This window comes from Ammospiza caudacuta, chromosome 7 (assembly GCF_027887145.1).
Source record: "Ammospiza caudacuta isolate bAmmCau1 chromosome 7, bAmmCau1.pri, whole genome shotgun sequence".
Classification (NCBI taxonomy): Eukaryota; Metazoa; Chordata; class Aves; order Passeriformes; family Passerellidae; genus Ammospiza; species Ammospiza caudacuta.
Window position 1 is genome coordinate 30,785,090 of NC_080599.1, and position 22,278 is coordinate 30,807,367.

Genomic DNA, 22,278 nt, shown 5'->3' on the forward strand with positions numbered 1-22,278 from the left:
TAGCAAGACACAGAAAGTGCTTTATTCCAAAGGTATGCTACATCTGAATAATAAACATACTAACATCCCCTACTTGTCTCATTTTCGTATACTAAAACAGGTATTTTAAGTGCAAGTGAAGGAGGAAAACAATGGGTGGTTAGAGATTGTTAAATTATTTACTGGAGAGTAAATTCCCTAAAAAAAGAAGAGAGAAGAGAAGCAGAATTGCAGGTCAGCAGTGTCAAGACATTCTGCGTTGCTTGTCTTTATCATCATGCAGAATCTTTTTATTAAGGCAGTGCAGAAAGAATAGATTTATGGACTGAAGGTACAACGTTTCATATGTCCATATCCATCTAGATTGACAGTTCCTACCAACATGAATTTCCCAGGAGAGACAGTGTTACTGGTGTCAGTGGATGGCATCATTTACTTCAGTGTTCCATTATTAAATTGATAACAAGATAATTCCTCTGCTTCTCAGAGACATGACAGGTTTTACAATTGTTAACTTTCTTATTGCATGGGATTTGATGTTCTAGGTAGTTTTTAATAAGAAGCTTATTTTTATTTCAATTCTGCAACAAATCAAAATTTACAAGAATGTACACAAAAAGAGAAAGCAGGCTGAGTGTACAAGGCATCAAAATCAGGCTGGTTTCCAGAGGGTTATTTTTATAGCAGAAAATGTTTGTGCTCCTGTTGTTTTTCAATACTGCACATTTGAGTGTATTTGTGCAGTACAGAATGTTTGCTGTGCTTGTGCTCTTGTTCTTGTGCAGTGGGTGTTAGAAGTGTTCCGTACATTGGTAATTCTGACTCTATTTTTTTGAGGAGGATCATTTCACCAGCCAGTGACCATTTTGAAAAGCCAGAGGGTGGCCAGAGGTGGCACTGGATAGCACCAAGCCTCCAAGAACTTTTCTGCTGGCTCAATGTGGCAAGCTGGGACTCATCCTGAACCTGATACTGTGTAAGAGGCAGGGTTGGAGAGCAAGGCTGTTGTTATGAGTCTTCAGAAGTGGAACATCTTGAGTGGAACAACCCAAAAGTCCTATGTTGCTGCTGTTACTCCCTCACAGGCAGCTCTTTGCTGTTGAGCCTGCATCTTGGGGCATGATGCAGAACTGCCCTCAAGTCAGGTGCAGCTGTAAGAAGGTACAGGCAGGGAAGAGCAAGCAGAAATTTTGGTGGCTGGGTTTCCTGAAGTGCATGGAGATTATGCACAGGCCTGGAAGAGGAGATTCAGAACAGATACAGGCTCTGGCCAGTGTGTGTGATGACCAAAATAAATATGGTTATCACAGGCGTGAGGATGGAGGATTGTGATTTCATTCTGTATCTTGAGAATTTTTATTAAATTTGCAGGAATTGACAGTGTTCACATTTAAATCCAGACAGCTGAGACTTTATTTCAGGTTGTTTGAGTGTACTGAAACTCCCTTACTCCCTGCAGAGCAGTACTGGACAAATGGTAATTGTCAACGTAGAATTTTACTGCTCTCTGGCTTTAAATAGATATGACCCAAACTAGACCAGTTGTTGTTTTTTTTTTTTTTTTCCTCTTTTTTTTGTTTTGCAACCTCTTGCAGTGAATTCTATGTGCTAGGAAAGAAAGATCACTTGAAAACATACACAGTGGCAAACTTCATCCTTATTATTTCTTTTCATTCTATTGCATTCATAAGACGTCCACATAGAGATAATGGATGAGAAAAAAAAACATTCACAAGGGAAATAGAGTCTAGTTTAAGCTTCCAGGGGATTATTATAAACAGGGAGAAAAGTACTTTAAGGATTATGAGAAGTACCTTGTCAGTATTCTTTTAAGTAGAACAACTACTAATGCATTAGTCACAGAATTGTGTGAAATGTAGCTTTTTACTGCTTTAGCTACAGTATATTCACCCTATAATGGTGTCCTAACTGGTACATTACATACCCTCCCTTTTCCACCTCCCTTCCCTCCAACAAAAAGCAAGTTTTACTGAGGACCTCTTTGTTCCATGAATGATCAGGAAAACGCTGAACACAGAGCAGCGTGTGGTGTTGCAAACGTGCATCTGTCCCTTTATAGGCATTTGGAGAAATTGTCAGTCACATAGTGTGGGGTGAAAAGCCCTTGTCTGGTGACATGTGTCACAGTGATGGTCAGGGAGGGACAGAGTCTGCAGGGCTGCTGTGTGGGGCGGGCAGCAGCATCTCCCACCACAGGCAAAACAGCAGCTTGGATGGAGGAGAAGGGGGAACAGCATCCACCAGCTATGATTGTGGTCTGGAATAAGGAATGGGCCGGGGGTCCCACTGTGCTTCAATCATGCACAGTTTGCAGGCAGCCCACACTCGAGCTATGACAAAGCTGCAATTTAGTCAACCCTCATTTACCACTTACCACACTTTAGCAGCAGCTTCATTGTAAGATCTGTCAGAGTCTACTTTTGTAAGCTGGGAAGCGTGTGCAGCCTCACACTTGTGGCTCAAACCACTGTAATTAAGCTCACGTCAGGTTGCCACTGAAAATTTGAGGAATCAAAAGGAAGGATGTGCTCTCTGCAGATGCTTCTGGGCTGGGCCATGCGCCGGATTTCCATGAGATAGCAGCTGTTTGGGGCTATTAAATTTGTGGGGTTGGTAATTTGGTACATGGCATTGTAGGCACCGAAAAGATGAGTAAGAAGAGACATAGAAGCTGTAATGGGATACAGTTCTCATTTATTACTTTCCAATATAACTTTGCCTGTTATCACTTGGAATTCTTACTTTGTTTTTGCTATTCTCTTTTAGGTAGTAATAATAGTCTATATTTTCTTTATAAATTTCCACGTGTGATTTTAGGAGTAGATCCGAACCTCAGGCATCACCGATAGTTCCCCTAAGTGTTCGCACACGACAGTGATTATTTCTTTTTGTTGGGCATTGAATCCAAATGAAGAGACTGTAAAGGTGTTTTGGGGAAGAGCAGTCACTTGAGATAGGACAGTTTTGTTAGCACAGAGTGCTGGGGGACATTCTTTCACCTAGGAAATAAGTTCATTTTCAAGTTGCAAGAGAACACTGGGGAGGGGAACCATAAAATAATCCCTACTATTTTTAAATTTTCATTAATCCCTCTGAGACCATGGCTTTCCTGAACAGTCATGGCAAAAATATAATTTTTGTTTTCAGTTATTTTTGTTATTATAAACCACTGCTTCTGTCAAAAAGTACGGGCTTAATTTTAAATATGAATCCTAAAACTTATCAATATTAAATAAACATGTTGTCTTAATTAACAGCTCTTTGAAACATCACAGATCATGTTCCTCCTCTTTTGTACACTCCCAGCAGAATTTTCAAATTTCATTAGTAACACTTGATGTAACCTAACTCAACTAGTTATGAATCAAGTCAGCTGCCCTTGTTGTCTTACAACTTCCCCAATGAAAAATTTGGTTTGTTTTAAAGCTCAGTTGTGCAGATTTCTGATGTACTTTGGATTGTGAGTGCAACTGTGAAAATCCTTATCATGTTGTCAGTGTCTGAGCTGCTGGGTTGTTTTTTTTCTTTTAGTTGGTTTATAAAAAGCATGAATTTGACAAGATACTGTTTCTAGATAAATTCCAATTGCTTTAAATTTTTCTTATATATAATTTCTTAGATTTGTCACACTTTTTGCTTTTAAAAAATTAAAGTCCTTTAAAAGAGATTTCTGTTTATTTCCAGATCCCTCAATTTATCTTGAATATTCAAATAGGACACAGAGCAGATTTTGTTTCATTAACATTTGACCTGTACAGCTATATAAGATTTTTCTCTATTTAAAAAAATATGGTATAGGAGAGAGACTCTTTTTCCCTGTCAGAGGGGAATAAAAGCGTGGGCAGTAATGATTGTGTGTGCTTAATGAAGAGTTTGGTCTTATATTTATGCCAGAGGTGAGCACAAATGGGCACCTGCAGGCAAGGCAGGCACTTCATCAAACACTTCCCTTCTCACCAGACTGCCATCCTGCAAACAGCAGCCAGGAGGGTGGGTGGGCAGTCTGCAGGTGGGTGGCTTCATTGTAGAGACTCATCAGAGAAAAACAATGGAAATAATGATGATGATGATGATACGTGGTATTTCCTTTTAAATTAATATGTTTGGAATGTGTTTCGTTTTAAATTAGTAGAATGTAACCTCACCATGTCCAATTTTCTCCATAGTTGCCTTACTTTTCAAAGAATGTTTCCCTCCCTTCTGAAGATAGCAAATATCTCCTCCTGCTCATGCAGATAATTTGGAAGTTTACAGTTTCTAGCAATTGTGTGTGTTGGAAAATTTTTCTACACCATACTTTTCAGTATTTGTTTGAAATGAATGAGTCATTAACCCTCAGCATTATGGGAAAGTTCAAGAGAAGTGTTAAAATGAGGGGGTGACAGATTCAGCCAACCCTGGCTATTAATGAGACAGTAAAGCTTGTTTGGAAAACAAAAAGATTAAAATCAAATGTCACGTTACCTGTCAATCAAACTTTCATGTGAAAGTTTCATGTAAGAGGGCCAAATAAACAAGAGCATGGCCAGACACTTCTCTGTTCTCCTCTCCTCCTGTTTCCTTTGAACACAGACTGAGCTTGGAGACTTCTATTAAGTTCTCTGATATCTTTTCTGATTTAACCTTTTAGCTGCTGCAATATGGTTTTCTGTTACATTTTTTCTTCCAAACATCATCCTTCTAAGAAGTTGTTCATGCAGGAATTTCTGGGCTGATTTCTCTGCTGATCTTACCTCAAATCTATCAACTTCATAATTTCAACTTTTGAGTCCAGAACACATTATTTTATTTTAGTCTTAAATGGAAATTAGCACTGTCACTTGAACTGGGCATTGACCAGAGGAGTAGTTAACATTAATTTAACAGTAAATAGCACTGTATGCAGCTGGTAAGGTGTGTGTTTAGGTGCCTCCCCACTCCGTGAGGAATCCTGTTAGATCTTATTTTACCTAAAAACGTGAACCTCAAGAAATATTTTAGAGGGAGCCAGCAGCTAGAGGCAGAATCTGGACTTGAAAGGTGCTCAGTGTAATGAAAAAGAAAGGCAATTACACAGAATAGCTCTGGGGAACTGGGGCCAGTCAGTGTGTAGCAAATAAAATGTCATCATGGGATAACAAAAGCTGGAGATTCCCTGGGCCATTCTCCCAGTCCTTCAGAGTTTCCCCACATGCTGAAAGTCTCCTCTCAGTTTCCTCTAGGATACAAAATAGTTCTGGCTCTCTTTCTGTGTCCTAAAGTTGCATGGTAAGAGACTCCAGGGTCTGGATTTGATGTGTCCTGGATTCCTGAAGTCAGCTGGAATATTGTGTCCATACACTGCCACATTGGAGTATAAACTCGTGCACTGATGTCTTATCTACCTCTAAACAGTCAAAATGCTTCTGTCATTTGTATTAATGGTAAATAACAACTCCATTCCTCAGGCCTCAAGAACGAGTGTGTCTGACAGTGTCCTGGTGGGCTCTGTGTGCAGGACAGACTTTGTTCTCACTGTGTCACATGACAGAGAGAATGCACATGGGTAGACCTTCTTCCAAACCTAGGGATATAATAGATGAGTTTGGTCACTGTTTCTTGTCCCCAGTGAGGTCTGCAGCTGTATTTCACTCTCTGGCTCCTGGCAGACAACTGGTAGTTCCCATAAGCAGGCTGTGCAGTCCGTGTCTAGAGTCACAGTAATGTACAGTGTCACAATAATGTGTATATCCTCTTTCCAGGTTCTGATTGCCAGCGTCATGTGCAGCTATAACAGGGAGGACTGGACTGAACTCTCAAAAATGGCTGAGGTAATGGTTTCCTAAATGTGTTTCCACATATTTTTTTTTTAATTCTCCTTGTAAACAAGAGCTGCAGTAAGGGATTTCTTGAAAGAAATAGATTCAAAGTGAAAAATGAGAATTTAAAACATGTCCATTATAATTTGCTTATTCTGTGTTTTCATTAAAATGATGGAAATGTAAATTTAAAGGAAATCTGTTCCATAAAAATAGTCCCTCAGATTTTTAAGCAGTACCTGGAAAGCCTTTAGTTTTTGAACCTATATACTTTTTATCTGCATTTTAAGCAAACTGTATATTATGACAGATGCCCTGATAAAATTTAATTCTACCTTTGAGAGCCCAACTTGATCTTACCTTGCCTAGAGGCGCACTAGTTTGACAGCACCAGAAGAAATTTTGAATATAAAACTCTTGAATATTTAAAGTATAAAGGGCTCATTTAATGCTATTCTACTTTTAATACAGACTTTCAAAAATGATAGCTGAGAAAGTCAGCATATATAATAGCAGTCAGCAGGCTTTCTATAATATAAATCCAGTCTTACAGAAATGCAAACAGACAATGCACCTGAAATTTCTATTCAATTGGAGGGAAAAACTATTTAATAGCATGTACCTGTGTCCATAGGGAGTAGTATAAGAAATACTTATCAGGACTGCACTAATTTCATTCAGAAGGGTGTCTATATCTGAATGGAAAGCAAAGTTTTATGTTTAAATTAAAGCCTGTTTTCCACATAAAGTATCTAGAGGAAATTAAAAGAATAGCATTAACAAATTTAAGGAAAGAAAAAAATTACTGTCATTATTTCTAGCACTACCTCAGATTCAAATGTTTAAATTATAAATATGTTTTTATATATGTATGGGTAGAGTTTTGGATATTTTGAATTTGTGTTTTCATATGGCAGAATGTTTCAACATCATTGTTGCTTTATTCAGTGTCCTAAGCCCTCCTGTGGTTATGTAGGGTGACACTTCTCAATTTTCTTTGAGCATTTTAAACCTGTGAGGAAAAAAGTCACTTTAGGGACTTAGGGAAGTGAAATTAAACATTTTCAGTAGTTAGCTTGGCAATCTTCAACACTATTTCAGTTTATACCTGTATTTACCTAATTGACCATGAAATCATATTTTGGAATCTCTGCTTGACGGAAGCAGTGCCACGCTTAAACTGATCAGGAAGAATGGCTTTACTGTGCCTTTGCTCCTGTTTCTTTAATCCGGTGGTACTGCTGCCCAACTTTAAGGCACTTATTTCCAATCTGTGCTTGTATTTATGTTACCCCTTTAGAAAAGAGGTGGTTCTGTAAATGCAGTCAACGATGTGTAACCTGTGTGATAGAACACTCTTCTGGGTAGTTGTTGGTGTCTGCGCTAGTTTGGGGCGCCCTGGAATGCACAGCTGAAGAGCAGGGATGTTTAATCGCACACGTAGGATCCTGCCTAGAGGTAATGGATGTGGCTTTCACAAGAGCAGAAGCCCCAGACGGTAGCACAGTGTCTCAGCAGGAGGATGACCTATTCATCCTAAAGGTCAGCTTGTCAGGGAGGCCGACAGCCCCGGCATGGCCGGGCTCGCGGAGCCGGCCGGAGCGGGTAGGGCTCCTGCGAGTGATGGATGGCTTCTCCCTGCTCACGCACTTTGGGAGCTGCTGAACCATGGCCACACAGCAGGCAAAGTTACTCCAGTTCAATAAGCAAAACAAAATGCAGATGCAGAACAAAACCCTAGTTAGAGCCACTGGAAGGCAACAGGAGAGATGTTCGTGTCAGGCCGGAGCAGTTCAGAAAGGAAGAGGAGCGTGTCTGTGTGCTGCCCTCGGACAGCTCGGCTCCTTCCCCTTTTAATTGGAACTAATAGAGGGCGATGAACAGGAATTAGCATGGCTAATATGTTTGTTCAGACTTTTTTTATTAACCTCTTGTTCTTTAGAAACAAATTTACTTAATGACAAAAGCTATGGCACAGTACAGGTGCCTGCAGAAAATCTGGAGACTGAATCCATTAAAGTAAAAAGGAAACATTTATTACTGAGTTACAGTTCTTCAGAGCACAGCAGCACCTGTGTAACATTGCCTGCCAAAGCTCTTAGTGCTGCTCTTAGGCCCTGTAATTGCATTTAATTTTTTAACATTTTCCAGAACCAACTCTTTATTCTGCTCATATCTTTTTACTTTGCTTTTTACTCTAATTCCTTAAGAATGTCTGGAAACCACATCAGTTTTTGAAGTTTTTTCTCTCTAATGATCAACGGGCTTCTTTTCTAGGGTATCATAGCTTTTTCTCTTAGAAAAGAAAAATAAGTCAAATGTCTGAAGAAATCTATTTGACATGAACAGTAAATACTACAGGAAAGAGTATATTACTTGAAATAAATTTTTCATTTTTGTCCTTCCACCTGTTTTACAGGTTGCTGGTGCTGATGCGCTGGAGTTAAATTTATCATGTCCTCATGGTATGGGGGAGCGAGGCATGGGACTGGCCTGTGGGCAGGTAGGACTGTAACCACAATCTATTTAATATCTCTCCAGCAATCCTGCACTGCCACATTGATAGTTACACCTCAGGGGGCAAGACACAAGCTGCAGATTAGCAGCTTGAGATTTTTAGGTTGAATGTGTTTAAATATTTATTGATGAGAGGAAAAAAAAGAAAAAAGAAGCTGAGAATGTACAAAATGCTTAGTTTTGCTGAGAACAAAAATGCATTATGTATTTGACAAGGAATATGATGAAAACAAATAATTTCAAAAAAGCACTTAGACAGAATTTGTTGATTTCCATTTCAGTGCCCTGTAGATGTCTTTTAAATCACAAGCTAGTAATTACTGCATATATCAGTAATGATTTTGAAGAACATGAGATATACACGCCTTTCATTTCAAAGTTTTTATCATATGAGCCTAACTGTATTTCAGAATCACAGAAGAGTCCATACATTCTGGTAGTACTGTGTACAGTTACCACCTTCTCTTTAAGGGCCTGTGTTCTGTTACTATAGATTTACTGGTTTATATGGTTGAGATTGGAATTATCCATGTCTGATGTCTCTGCCATGCAGAAATCTGTTGCAGAGTTTATCAGTACATCCCATGACTTCAGTTAGGAGAATGTGTGTTGTTTTGGCCATGAAAAGAAAATATACACATACAAACCCTTATTTTCATACTAATATCCTTTTGAAGTTTGTAGATTTTTGCTTGTTTTGGTCATGCCTTGAAATTTGTTTTGGCTCTGAAAAATGCCCAAGTATAGTGAATTGAAGGTCTTTGAAAAATCTTGGTTCACAGTCTACTAGGAGAAATTTTCTACAGTTTGACCATCAAAGTTTCCGAATTATGAAGCCTCTTTGATTTCCCATCTTAATACATTTTGGGGACAGGGAGAAGAAGAGGAGGAAGGGGATGCAGAGTGGGAATGATGATTATATACCCTAAAGCTGACGTATTATTGTTCACCTGACCCCTTTGTAGAGGGCTAGTAAGCATCTTAATTCATCCTCCCTTGCTCAGTTAAACACAAAACTTAGAAGACCTGAGGTGTAGTTGGGTAACTGAACCATTCCCTTTCTGAAAGTAGGGAAGCACTAGGAGCTGTAATCAGTGCAACACTTCAAGTGGACACACTTCAAGCATAGCTTTATCATAGCAATACTATCAGGCACAGTGCCCTGGGCATTTTATTGTTTTCTGTGAACAAAATTACGTCAATCTGGTCCATGCTGTAGAGTATTATTTTTAATGAAAGTAGTCTGGATGCTTTTTATGGCCAGTGGTCATTTACTGAAGTTGTGATTAAAAATGGGAGAGAATCATAAAAGCCCTCTACGATAACACTAGTAAAACAGTAGTAGTTATTATTAATTTTTAGTTATTAATATTTTTATTATTAATTATTAATTAATTCAAAAACAAATTGCTATTTTAGCCATGTTTCTAAGCTTTTGAAGAAATTCCCTCCCTTCAGTCTGCAGAGCATAACTCAGTAGTTTGATGTGTCCCTGCCTGAGAAGGCAGGACACTGTGGAAAGTGCAGTCTGGTCAGGGAGAGCCCTGGAGGTTCCAAACTGAAACAGGCTCCTTTCAAGCATGGGTTTTTTTATTTTTTTTATGTATGTGTTATTTCCAGCTTTCAGTGGTTGGAGTAATGTATGCATGTGAAGTTGCTTAGATGTGTAGTCAGTAGGGAGCTGTCTGGCTACATGAGTTTTTACATATCTTTCAGCTATTGTAAAATCAGAAAAGCAAATGCAAAATCTGAGCACTCAGGGCGATCGTGTGGATTTGTGACTCTCTATGGAGGAGATCAGATCCATAACGAAAGATTTCTTTACATATACATGTATGCTTTTATAATAATATTTCTGTCTTTCCCATACAGTATGGATATTCCTTGCAATGTTTCATATATACTACTCTTGCTTAAACATTTTCCTGTGTTTTCTTATTTGTCTTATCAAAATGAGAACTCAGAAAAGAATCAACTTATTTAGATGAATGAATGAATAAAACAAACCACGTTTAGAGAGCCAGATCCTGATATTCTTCCTCAGAGTTGGCTAAAATTAAATTGTAGTGATTTTAAATGTAGGTTATTGAAGCAAAGGGTGGGCATAAACTGGATTAAGTAATGATATGTGCAACAAGATTTATCAGTAGCCCTTCAGGAGGCTTCCATGCATGGTAGCCCCTGGAGACCCCATCAGAAAATACAAAAGTGCTAGATAGTATTTTGGTATTTTAGTTGTTTTCCCCCCGCCCTCCCGAGCTGAAGTCAAATAGGTCATGCACAGGTGGTGTGGGGAAGACAGGGCTCAGATATGCTCTGAAAAAAAACCACCACTTGATATCTGGAAGTCAGGGCATGAGGCTTTGAGAGGCAGAGCAGCTTTCCTGGTTGTACAGTGAAGCAGGTTTTCTTAAATCTTTTTGATAACATAATCCATGTCTTCATAGGAATTTTTTTCAAGGATTAGGTCTCTTTCATGGCTAAGCACATTAAATCCTCAAGAAACTACAGAAATTGCTGAGATGAAGAATAATGGCAAAAAATGTGTATTTTTACTATTTATAATGTCTAACGTGTTCTGCCTTTTTGCTGTTGTTTAAAAAAAAAAGGGAAAGGAAAGGTTAATTACACTGTCTAGTTTTTCTTCTCATTCCAATTCCTATGGTGTGCCCACAGGGTAAGTGTAGAAATCTGGGAACATCAGATTTATTTTTCTCTATCCTATTTTGTCGTCTAGTATCAAACGCTTTCACTGTTTTATATCAACGACAAATCAAAAAGGATCCTGGTATACCCAAATTATATATATAAAAATGGGTACTAAGTATGGCTGTTTGTTTTATACTGAATTACAGTTCTCAGCTTTTATTTGATTTTAATTCCAAGTCATTAGTGCAGACACTCTGGCGCCCAAACAGCATAGCTAGCCAGAGGGTAATATTAAGAGGTATCTGTATGGCTGCCAATAAGTTACTTAAAGCTGGTTCTGTATAAAATGTCAATTATATTTACTAATGCTGATTAATGATAATAAAGTCAAGGTTTGTGTTCTTTTGTAACAATCTGCAATGGTATAAAAGTGAATATTGTTAAAAATTGTGATAGAATTTGTCATTACATTTACCAGCACTAATGCACAGATTTTCCTTGAATCAGATAACCTATGTGTACAAAACATTTAATAGTAAATATAAAGACAATATGAACAGCAGATTATTATAAAATGAGCGTCACTTTCCCACTATAGTTCAATCCTGTAGTAATTTTAGCATAAAATTATGAAAATAATGAATCAAGCATGTGAAATGGTAGCACTCATATTTCAACGTCTGACTTGTGATGACAACATGTATTTGTGGTGCACTTTTTGTCCTTCACTGGAAACCATGCAAAGGTGTTTTACTTTTTTTTTTCTTACTTATCCTTCTAAAAAGTGGCATTGAATATTCAGAATTATTAATGTCATGTGAAACCAACAAATTTAAGTGTTTGTCTTTTTTGATTTTGGTCTAAAGATCAGTAAGTCTCTCCAGCTGCTCTGCCAAGAATGTATAGTTAAATTGAGTCAGTAATCTGGGTTTACTTTGCATTCCTGCTAGGATGAAACCCCACATCTGAGAGCTGTAATGTGCATCTCCCAAGAAGCATTAGAACAAAATTGATTAGGACAAGTGATACCCAAAGTCTTCAAAATTACCACTTAGTCTTCTTGGCCTAGTGGGCAGCGAAAAACCACAGAGGGAAGGAAATAGCAGCTTACAACTACCTGAAAGGAAGAGACAAGAAGGGACAAGATGCTGCAAGAGCAGCTACAAAAAGAAGATTATTCTCTGTCATGTCAGATGATAGAGCAAGGGGCAAATTGCAGGCTGAATGTTTCAAATTGTGCATTAGGAAAGAATTCCCTAACAAGGTGATGCAGATCAGGAATATGTTGTCTGATGGAGCTGTGTACTCTCAATATCTGTAGTTTTTAGAGCTCAGGCAGGCAAAGGTGTGGCAAACATCACTGGTGGTGGTGTCAGTGCCAGTCCGAGTGGGACCTTCCGGTACCTGCTCTCCTGGAGTCCGTTCAGACAACCATTTCTGAGGATTCACCCTGTTCAATTCCTCACCAAAGGCACTGTATTCTTTGTACCAGGAATAGGAAATGAGTACTGTATAAAAGGACTTGGGTGTACACTTGGAGTGAGATAATCAGTATGAACAAGGTCTCAAGCCAAAAGCAGCTAATCTCATATGCAAAGATCTTAGCCTTAGTGCTATAAGCAAATATTGCAAAAGTTAATGGCATCCTGGCATATAACTATTTCTCATTAATTAGTCATACCTTCTAACCCCCAAAATAGAAAAAAATCTTTGCCTATTTCAGCATTTAAGCCCTAGGTTTGGGGAATGATTTGATTTTTTTTTTTAGTTTATATTGAAGAAGGAATGTATATGTCTCTTGTGAGCACTGAAATCCAGATTCTGGTGGTTTAACTATTCAGATAATATGTAAAATGAACTTGCTTTGTGGTTCTTTTCTTACCTTTATTTTCATTTTGCTTCAGTAGTACTTGCTACAGTGTCTGCTGCTGGCTGTGCTTATGTTTATTGCCTGCAATTAGGAGGCAAGTTTCATAAAAGCCTACATTGCCTCATTCAGAGGACGACAAATCTGTCAAAAACAAAAAGAAAAAAACCCCAAAGCCCTGGTTACTCTGCGAAGATGAGAGCTGACTGCATGGCACAATTAGATTTGCTCTGCTGTACCTTGGAAATGGGAAAGATGAGGCTGCTTTTTAATTGAAGTGCACAGCATAGCATGCTAATTTGCTGTTGCTCTGCCAGCAAGGAGCTTGAAGTATTTTAAATAAATGATGCCCCAAACAGAATTTGATTATATCTGTGTTCATGTGACATTCTACTATCAGCCTACAATAATATGCTGGTTAAGTATAATTCATTGAGTCCTGCAGGCAGTATTAGTTCTTGCTCTTCTCTTCTGTATCAGTTATTGCTACAAATTAATGCAAAGTACAGCAGAGTGGTGCTGCATTGGGCTGTAGCAGCAGTGTGGACATTGTCACCCAAAATTCAGTATAAACCAGCCCAAGTCAGGTTCATGGTGGTGTTTGTCGTGGAGTTTCAGGACTTGTACATCTTGTTGTTCTCTTGCATTGGCCTCTGTCATCCATTTGGCTGGTTCTTCAAAAGATAATCTGAGCTGATCTCAGTGTCTTTGCATCTGCCACTGCCCTTTCTTGCTTTGGGGCATGTCTTGACCAAATGACCTCTTTCAGTCATGTTTCTCAGTGTCCAAAGTGTTTCAAAGGCAGTAAATTCCATAAAACTGAATGACTGGGGAGAGGAGGGAAATTGCCTGCTGCCCAAGCAAATGGATATGAAGAGAAGCCTTGGTAGTTCAACTGAGGGAAAAGCTCAACAGAAGCAAGAAATTCAGTTCCTGAGAAACAAGGATTTCTTGGTTGATGCAGTGGTGCTGTTACTCTGTGTGCAGGGATGTGCTGTACTGGGCATTGTTTTGCTGGGAAGGAATCTAGGATGCGCAGGGAGAAAGGATGCAACTGATTGCCCGCTTCAACTCCTACAAATGTAGACATAAGCACACTTTTTGGCTGGTCAGGAGATGTGTTTTGTGGACTTACGTTCGTGGTCCCATGCTGATCATGGTCTAAGATCATCCCTTATGATAATTTGGTTTTGTTGTTTAACCTCTTTGCATTGGTTTTAATCTTCTCTGTTGTCAGATGTCTCTTTCTTTTCTTTCTCTATTTCTTCATTCTTCAGAACTCTCCTCATAAACTAAACCCTTTTGCTGAGTTGCTTTAAAAGTAAAAATTGATTCATGAGCTATTTCACTGGAAATCTGAGCAGGAAAAGCTTGCTGGCTTTATGGTCACTCCTGGGTAAGTGACATTCACCTTCCTTCAGTACATGAGAATTCATTCTTTTTCTGTACCATTGCAGGATTCAGGTGTAATTAAAAGTTGTGATTTAAATTGATTTCTTTCATGCATCCTTTATGTCCTCATGTATTCTATCTTTTAAAAAGAGACAATACTTAATAATGAGGTACGACAGTTAATTGGTGTTTTGTCTAAAGAATTCTGCTTTTTATACACTCAAGGAGAAATGAATTGAAATGCAAAGTTTAATAAATTCATCATCAGAACTCTATTCTGTAATTTCGTATTGTGGTTTGACAACATTTAATCCACTGTTATTGCTTTGAAGGATTTCTAATTGAATTACTCAAAAGACAAAATGGAAAATAAAAAGGGATTATAAATTCGGCAATAATGTTAACAGCCATACCAACTTGCTGAAAGTTTTTAATGACATGCTATGGCTGTTAATAAGGTTTGAAATACTGATTATGTGTGGTGACTTATATTTATGTAAGGAAGGCATTCTCTACAGAATGCCTTAGCAAATGTAAAACTGATTGTTTCCTTGAAAATCATGAAGACATGAAAGCTATTTGGATTTACACTTAATTTTCAATCTTGCTATGATGGAATAATTTCTGCTGAAATTCACATTATGGGTGACAGATGTCACAGGGAAGGTTGGTTTGGTCACTTTATCAGTGACCTGGCACTGTTAGGCTATTTTAATGACACACAGTAGCCTAACAGCAATGAAGTATATAGTGAGCGCTTCCCATAAAGGAACAACCCTTTTTTTTAACTTTTAAACCAAATATCAACCTGTACGTGTTCTTGGAATGGTATTTTAATGCCCTGAGATGTTTTCAGAAGAGGGAAATGTAGAAAACTTGAGCAAATGCCCAGGCCCTTTGACGTACGTCTGAATATGTGATTGCACCATGAGACATTGCAGTTTTCTGTAACTATGATATCTGTTAGACAGGATTTACTGGAATCAAAGTGATCACCAGCAAATAAATATTCAGGTAAAATAAAATATTTTAAGATTGTTTATCTTGGTGCACATTAGTAATTTTTTCTTTCTGTGGTTTCAGTTTTACGCCAGTGAATACATGACCTTGATGAACATTTTAAAACTGAGTGGCAAATTCTTCTCAGAGCATAGGTTTTAAATTCCCTGGTTTCATGTTTCATGTTTCAAAGGTTTCTGCTTTCCTCAATTATTTAGTATTTTCTACCTTATTATTATAGGAAAGGACAGAGCTTGCCTACCTGACCACAAGAGAAAGCTATTTGTAGCTGCAGCCTTCACATATTCGAGTTCTGAGCTTCCCTTTAGAATATTTCACAAATGACGTAAACCTAATCAAACCCTTTTGCCTTCTAGCAGGTGACCTCTGCATGAACTAAAGAGCTGAAATATTATTTAATCATGCTGCATTCCACTTTTTACAGTGCTATGAGAAACATTATTTTGGCTGGCTAGAAGCAACCAATAGAAAATATTTTGTTCTGTCAGGGGTAAAAAAGGCATTTTTATTAGTCAACACTTTGCGTAGACCAGCACTGTTAAATAAATCTTTCTGATCAGTGTGTCCAAGAAGTTTACTAATGGTAAATGTGCAGTTTTGTATTTTTCACTTGGAATATTTAAACCAGTTGATATTGGAACAAATAATTTGGTAATTTGGACTACCAACTGTGCTTCAACCTTTCAGGCCAACTATTAGTGATCTTTATTCTGGAAACCAAAGAAAATCATCTGAATTAAATGCCTTTAATATTGCATTAAAATCAATAGCTATAAATGCTCATTGCTAAAGTTTTATCAGACTATCATAATGAAACAAAAGGACTGTTTTCCCTATCATGTAAGGTAACCATAAGCAAATACAAAATGTCTTATAGTTAATTTTTAAATTAGAGTGTTTTCTAACAGAGGTGTTTCTTCTGGTTGCTTAGAATAACATTTTCAAATTAAAAATAAGTGAAACAAAACCCAAACATTCAGAATAAGGAAAAACACTATGGCTCAACCACCTTCACAGAGAGAGGAATCAATTTTCAAAACAAATTCAGTTATTTTCCTCTTTGTGCTGGGGAGAAAACAAAAAGCTTTTCTGTAATTCGAAAAAGGAGTAATTACAAAGCTGACTAAAGGCAGCTACCAACCTTTCAAGTCTCAGTTGTGCTTGATCTTGACATCCCTCTAATTGCTGTTCTTACTTCCAACACAAATATATGTTTTCTGCTTTCCTGTACTGGTCAATCAAAAACCTCCAGCTCATTTTTGACCTTGTCTGCACATGAGTTTTTAGTCATGAGGTGCAGCATTATCCAGAAGGGGTGTAGGAGTGCCATGCTGCTAATAAAGTGTCCAAAGAGGATCTCACAGCACTTTGATAAATGTATTCTTGAGTTTGGATGCTGACCTATGTTAAAATTGGCAGCTTTTAGATTAGGTAAGTGAAAACCCATTGGAGTGGGTTCTTTTTGTTTGGCTTATTTTTGTCTGTTTTTTGACATACCTAAAGCATCATTGATTTGTGCAGCTCCAGTGAGTACTACAATAAAGAAACCCTATAACAAGGTAGTTTTCTAATTTTTTTTATGAAGCGAGGCAATCAAAGGTTATTTGTCTTGTGCTTTTTACATCTTCCAAAGGTTCTAATTAAAGAGCTGACATAGGGAGAAATAGTTGTGATACCGAAGCAGAGTAAGGAAAAAAAGGAAGAAAGGGATCTGCTAAAGTTGAAAAATTTATTGAAATTCTGATTCTATAGAAACCCTTTATGTGTCTTTTAAGATTTGTTTTGTTATATGCTTTTGATTTTAAAGTTTCTTTTTTTATGTGCACCAATTTGTTCTTTCAGTTTTACAAAGTAGACTGAGGAGAGCCTGTGAGTCCTATGAGGAGTAGGAGCCCCAGTCTCCCGCTGGCTTTTCTCAATGCCCGCTGTTATCTCTCTCAGTATCAACAGGGTCTCAGAGTTATGACTTCTCAGTTCAGCCATGCCCAAAACCTGGACCTAATCCAGAGTGACTTGATCTAGCCCAGTGACACGTTGGTATCACTGGAAGAAAAGGAGAATCTCAATTAGGCTCCCCCGAGTGGAACTTGCAATGACAGATCTGAAGGAGTAGCTGATCAAATTTTGACACCTTTCTTGCAGCTTTACCTTAAATTAATAAAGTCCAAGCATCTAGGAATGGAGCTAGGTGACAGGAGTTTTTTAGTTCTTATAACTTACCACAGGAAAAAGAAAGTTCAGTCAGGTCTCTCAATTCTCACTTAGATTTTTACTTTAGAAAAAACATTATGAATCAGGAGTCATTACTCTCTGTAAGGTTGGAGTTTTTTTAAAATTAAATTTAAATATAAAAATATGTCTTTGCTTTCAAGTGGTAATGTTTTTTGCCTAATTGATAAATCTATAACCAAAAGAATGAATGTAGTCTGCAAAAATGAATGGGTATTTTCCAAGCTAAACTTCTACATCTTAATATGCAGTATTTTGTAAGCAAAAATGTGCTTGTTTCACTAGCAGGACATGCTTAGTTATATAAGTCATATGATATCTTCTCAGTTTAAAAATATAACAGTTTTTGTTCAAATTATAAAGGGAATATTTTGCTGTGCAAAAACAACATAAATGTCTTCATTTACTTAGTAGACTTGTTTCTAAAGACTTTTTTTAAAGAAAGGAGCATTTTAGAGTGTATAAGAGAGTAGAAAATAAGTATGTCCTTGAATTAAATCAGTGAACAGTAGTCACAGAGCACATTGTTGCTATGGTAGTTTAGTGAAATGGTAACTATGTGGAATTTGCTTAATTTTTCTCATCTGAATCTCTGCTCTTTCAGAAATGCTTCCAAAAACTCCACCTCTACAACCTCCCTTCACATTGACAAGACCTCTTGTTTCAAAGTGCAAATTAATTAATAAAAGCTGAAGGCTTAAGTGGGATGAAACATCTTTATTCTCCTAGAACAAAATATGAAATTATTCATCTTTGGATGAATTGCTATCCTGAATGAAAAGGGATTTTCTTGTACCATTTTATAGAAGATATTTAATGAGATTTTGAATTTTGGGGGGTTGGTTCTTTTGGATTTTTTTTTGCTAAACTAGTACATCTTGGATCTTATGACAAAAAGCAATACAGTATTGACTGGAAAAGAATCCTGAATTCTATCATTATCTGTAAAATTTATTGTGTGGCATTGGTTTCAGATCACATACATCATGGATTCTTGCTGGAGGGATATAAGCTCTCAACAAGCAGCTACATTTTTGTGAGGCTGACCAGGCTAACCCAAGCCTCTGATGTAATTTAGGCCAGTTTTTAAATTTTTTCCTAATATATATAGATAGCTTCACATACAACCGTGAAAACTGTTATTCCTGCCTTAGGTTAAACCGCTTCATTTCTTTCTTTTTGACAGCTGCGGTCAATAGATGTTGACCAAAAGCTGTCAAATTTCCTGAGAAATGAGGAAGAATTTTTTACTCTAGATGAGAAGCTGAGAGTTATTCATCTTCTATCCTGGGAAATCCTTCCCTTATTTTGACAGGCTTTAAACAAATTGTTAGCTTTAATTAAGTTTGAAATGGGACAAATGCACAACCTAAACTGCTCCTTTCTAGGGTGTAAGAAGGCAGTAAAACTAACCACGAGATTCTGCAGTGGTGACTCTTGCTACAGTGATTGACTGTAATTCTGTGTTTTGGTACAGTGGAAATTTTGTGTAGGTTTAGAGAGAGACAGTTTTATGCAGACAATCTTGTGCCTCTCATACAGGAAAGAGAAGAGATAGTGGTGTAAAGGATAAATATGAAAATACACACATTAATATATACATATATATATAAAAGTAGTGAAGGCTACAGATACTGATGTGCAATGCTTTAAGGTGGAATTCCCATACTTCTACTTTTTCTTCATATTTTAATGAAAAGCAAAGGAATAGTTCTTCACACACAGAGTTGGGTTTTTCCTGTTATTAGGGTTTGGTTGGTTTTTTTTTTTTTTTTTTTAAGTTACAATTTTCTAATGGTTTTCTGGACAAGAAATATGGGGTAGACACATTTAAACTAACAGCTTGTCAGGCTAGTACATCCTCATTACATTTATGGGATCTCTGTAAAAGATGCAGATCTGCAGGTACACTTTGAGACAGTAGAGTGGATTGAATATGTGAGGGGTCTACCCTCGCAAAATTAACATTACTCACTTTCTAAAGCTGCTCCAAATGTATCCTGTCCCTACCTTTCCACACTGCAGTAGTGCCACTGGAATGTTTAGAGGGAGAGTAGGATGCTCTAGAAAGCTGACCTGCTGCATGGAGGTTACCAGCAGATAGGGGAAGATCCTCCTCTCCTTCTTTGCTTTTCAGATGAGGATGCATTTGGGTCCTCTTGGGCTATCAGATAGCAATTTGACTGAGGATAGGTTTAACTCTTCCCTTGTAGACTATTGTTGAATGAAACAGTAAAGTGAGAGTAGTACATGTATTAAATTTAACAGATGAGTCTTGAAAATTCTCACCTAGAAAGCTTTACTTATTCTTATGCTACATCATTCTTGTAATCATAAAAGCTCTCCCTCTTTTCCTATAGATATGGGTACTATTTTGAAAAATCTATCTACTGCTCAGAATGAGAAGTTAACTATAGAACATTTTTTCATAAAAAAAATTCTTCCAATGCTAATAGATACAAGAGAAATACAAGATTTCTGTGTGAAGAACCAGTACAGAAAGAAAATCTGCCATGAGAAGGATGCACTGTTGTTGCACTTGCCTACCCTTGCCTATCTGCACATAAGAAATCTTATGTCTGCTTCATGTGAGCTAAATTAATAAAAAATAAGTCCTCTGTAACTTACTATCAGCATTTAAAATTGCAAACATGTTAAAATAATGCATTGCTTAGCCATAAAACTCATAGGCAACAAATATACATCAGAATAGTCTTGTGGCCACCAAAGATTTGACGTGTATGAGGAAGATTAGACTTTTACATTAAATATGATAAAATATTTTCATTTCTGAAGCTTTTTTGTTTAGGTCATTGTAGTCAATGATAGATGAGGTTTAAGGACTTTACATGCAAGGTTTTGCTATATCTTGCAACACTCATTGTGCCATCTAGAACTTCCCATCCTCACGGTCAGAATAATGGACCAACACAAATTATCAACGTGATATGTAGTGATAAATCCAATAGGTCTATGTAATGAAGCCTTCATACATGTACAGAGTCACGATTTGGTCTGAGAAAAGTTGCATTTTCATTCTTTCCAGAACTGTACAAGTCCTTGTCCTGCTCTCAGTGAGACAGAACTGCCACCATTATTTAGGGACAGCCTGAAGATTGCAAGATTCTGACAGACAAACCTTTTTAAGTCCTTATGCAAATGACTTCTGCAAAACTGGGCACCAAAGCAAGGTGATTTGTGGAGATGCACCTCAGGCCCTCTGACTCTCATCTCTCCATTTATTGAACAGGTATAATAGTAATTCTCTACCTCGGAGAGGTGTTCTGAATGCAGTGTAAAGATTGTGCAGTAACAGGGTAGTGCAAAAATGAGGGCCCTGAAAGAACACTGAAAATAGGTCACAATAAAAATTTTCAAAAATCTGCAGCCAGACATTTCTGTGGTAATCTCATCATGGTTTTGTTTCTTTCCATGAGACACAAGGAGAGGTGACCTACTCTGTGCACAGCATTTTCACGCTGCTTTTTAAACATGCAGGATGGATCTGCCTTGGGGCTGATAGGACAGGGGATTCATCTCATTACTGATGCCAAATGCAATCAGTAGACAACTTGCTGCTTTAATTTCTGAGGACTTATACTCATAGTTATGGTTGTAGTTAAGCTTATCATGTGATCATTTAGAAAAAAAAGGTGAATAGTTGTTTTTCCTCTAGTATATCTACCCATTGGCAATGAGTAGTTAGGATTAAAAGCTTCATCTAGCCCAAGGCTATAATGAATATTCAGGAAAAATGATTCTGTACTGTTGCTTAGGGAAGTAAAAAGACAACCCCTGTAACATTCAAATCTCCTGTGCCTTTGGAATAAACAAGCATTATTTGATTAACAGGAAGACAGAAGACACGCTGATGTACAGCTTATACCAAAAGAGACTTTATGTGGTATTAAATTACCAACAGATTCTTGTAGTTACGGTGCATGAATCAATATAACGTTTTAGCCAATGATAATTTTACCAAGCTTTTATTTAGATGGAATTTAAATAAAAATTTTTATAAAATTTAAATAAAAATTAAAATACAGCAGATAAACAAAGTGTGCTGGCAATAGATGTTACAGTCCGTTGGAGCATTTGTTCATTCTTCTGGATTGACACACAGTGTAAAATTATGCTACATGTTCTGTTGCAATCACACTGTATCATTCTTAATGAAAGAACCAACAAACCCAGTTATGTGTAATGAAAGAAGGTAATTTGTAGCAACATGGTAGACTGAACCAAAAGCAGTACATTCCTCTACTAAATTAAGCAGAATATTTTATTTAGTTTCTATTGTTGGTTTTGTGAATACAAATGCCCAGCTGTTTTTACAGCTAGTAACATTTTACGTAGCAAGCCTTTTAGAAAATATTTCTTGACTAGGCAAGCTTCGTCAACCACTTTATCAATGATAAAAGCTGCAGGCACTTTCATAAACTTAGATTGGACTAAAAAAAGATATTTGTGTTGTATTATCACTGACTGCTTTGTAATTTGATTTATTGGGCCTCAAGATTCATTCTTTCACAAGTTACATGCTTATCCTTGGATGTTTTATAAATCCAAGAAAGAATCGCAAAAAGCGATTTGTGCATTGAGGTCGGTCTTTCAGAAATCCAAGGAGATGGGAGGTCCTCAATCAGTCAAATGAATTAGGCAAAAGGATACTTGTACATAACCTCTTAAAAATTAGTTTTTGGTATCATGCTATTTACTTTGCTAAATTTGTGCCTGAGTTTAAAACTTTTTTGCATGGGTCAAATTAGTATTCTCAGAAATCTGAAGTTTTGAGTTGCATTTCTTTAGTCAATGACTGCATTTAGA

General features: G+C 37.3%; 1 protein-coding gene across 2 annotated transcripts in view; it reads left to right on the forward strand.

Annotated features, from left to right (window-relative positions):
* Window positions 1–22,278, forward strand: part of DPYD (dihydropyrimidine dehydrogenase) — a 327,901-nt gene that overhangs the window by 216,898 nt on the left and 88,725 nt on the right. For both annotated transcript variants that reach the window (XM_058808550.1, XM_058808551.1), the window contains 2 exons: window positions 5,721–5,789; window positions 8,197–8,280. In XM_058808550.1, the coding sequence (XP_058664533.1) occupies window positions 5,721–5,789; window positions 8,197–8,280 (153 nt within the window). The remainder of the gene's footprint in view (window positions 1–5,720; window positions 5,790–8,196; window positions 8,281–22,278) is intronic.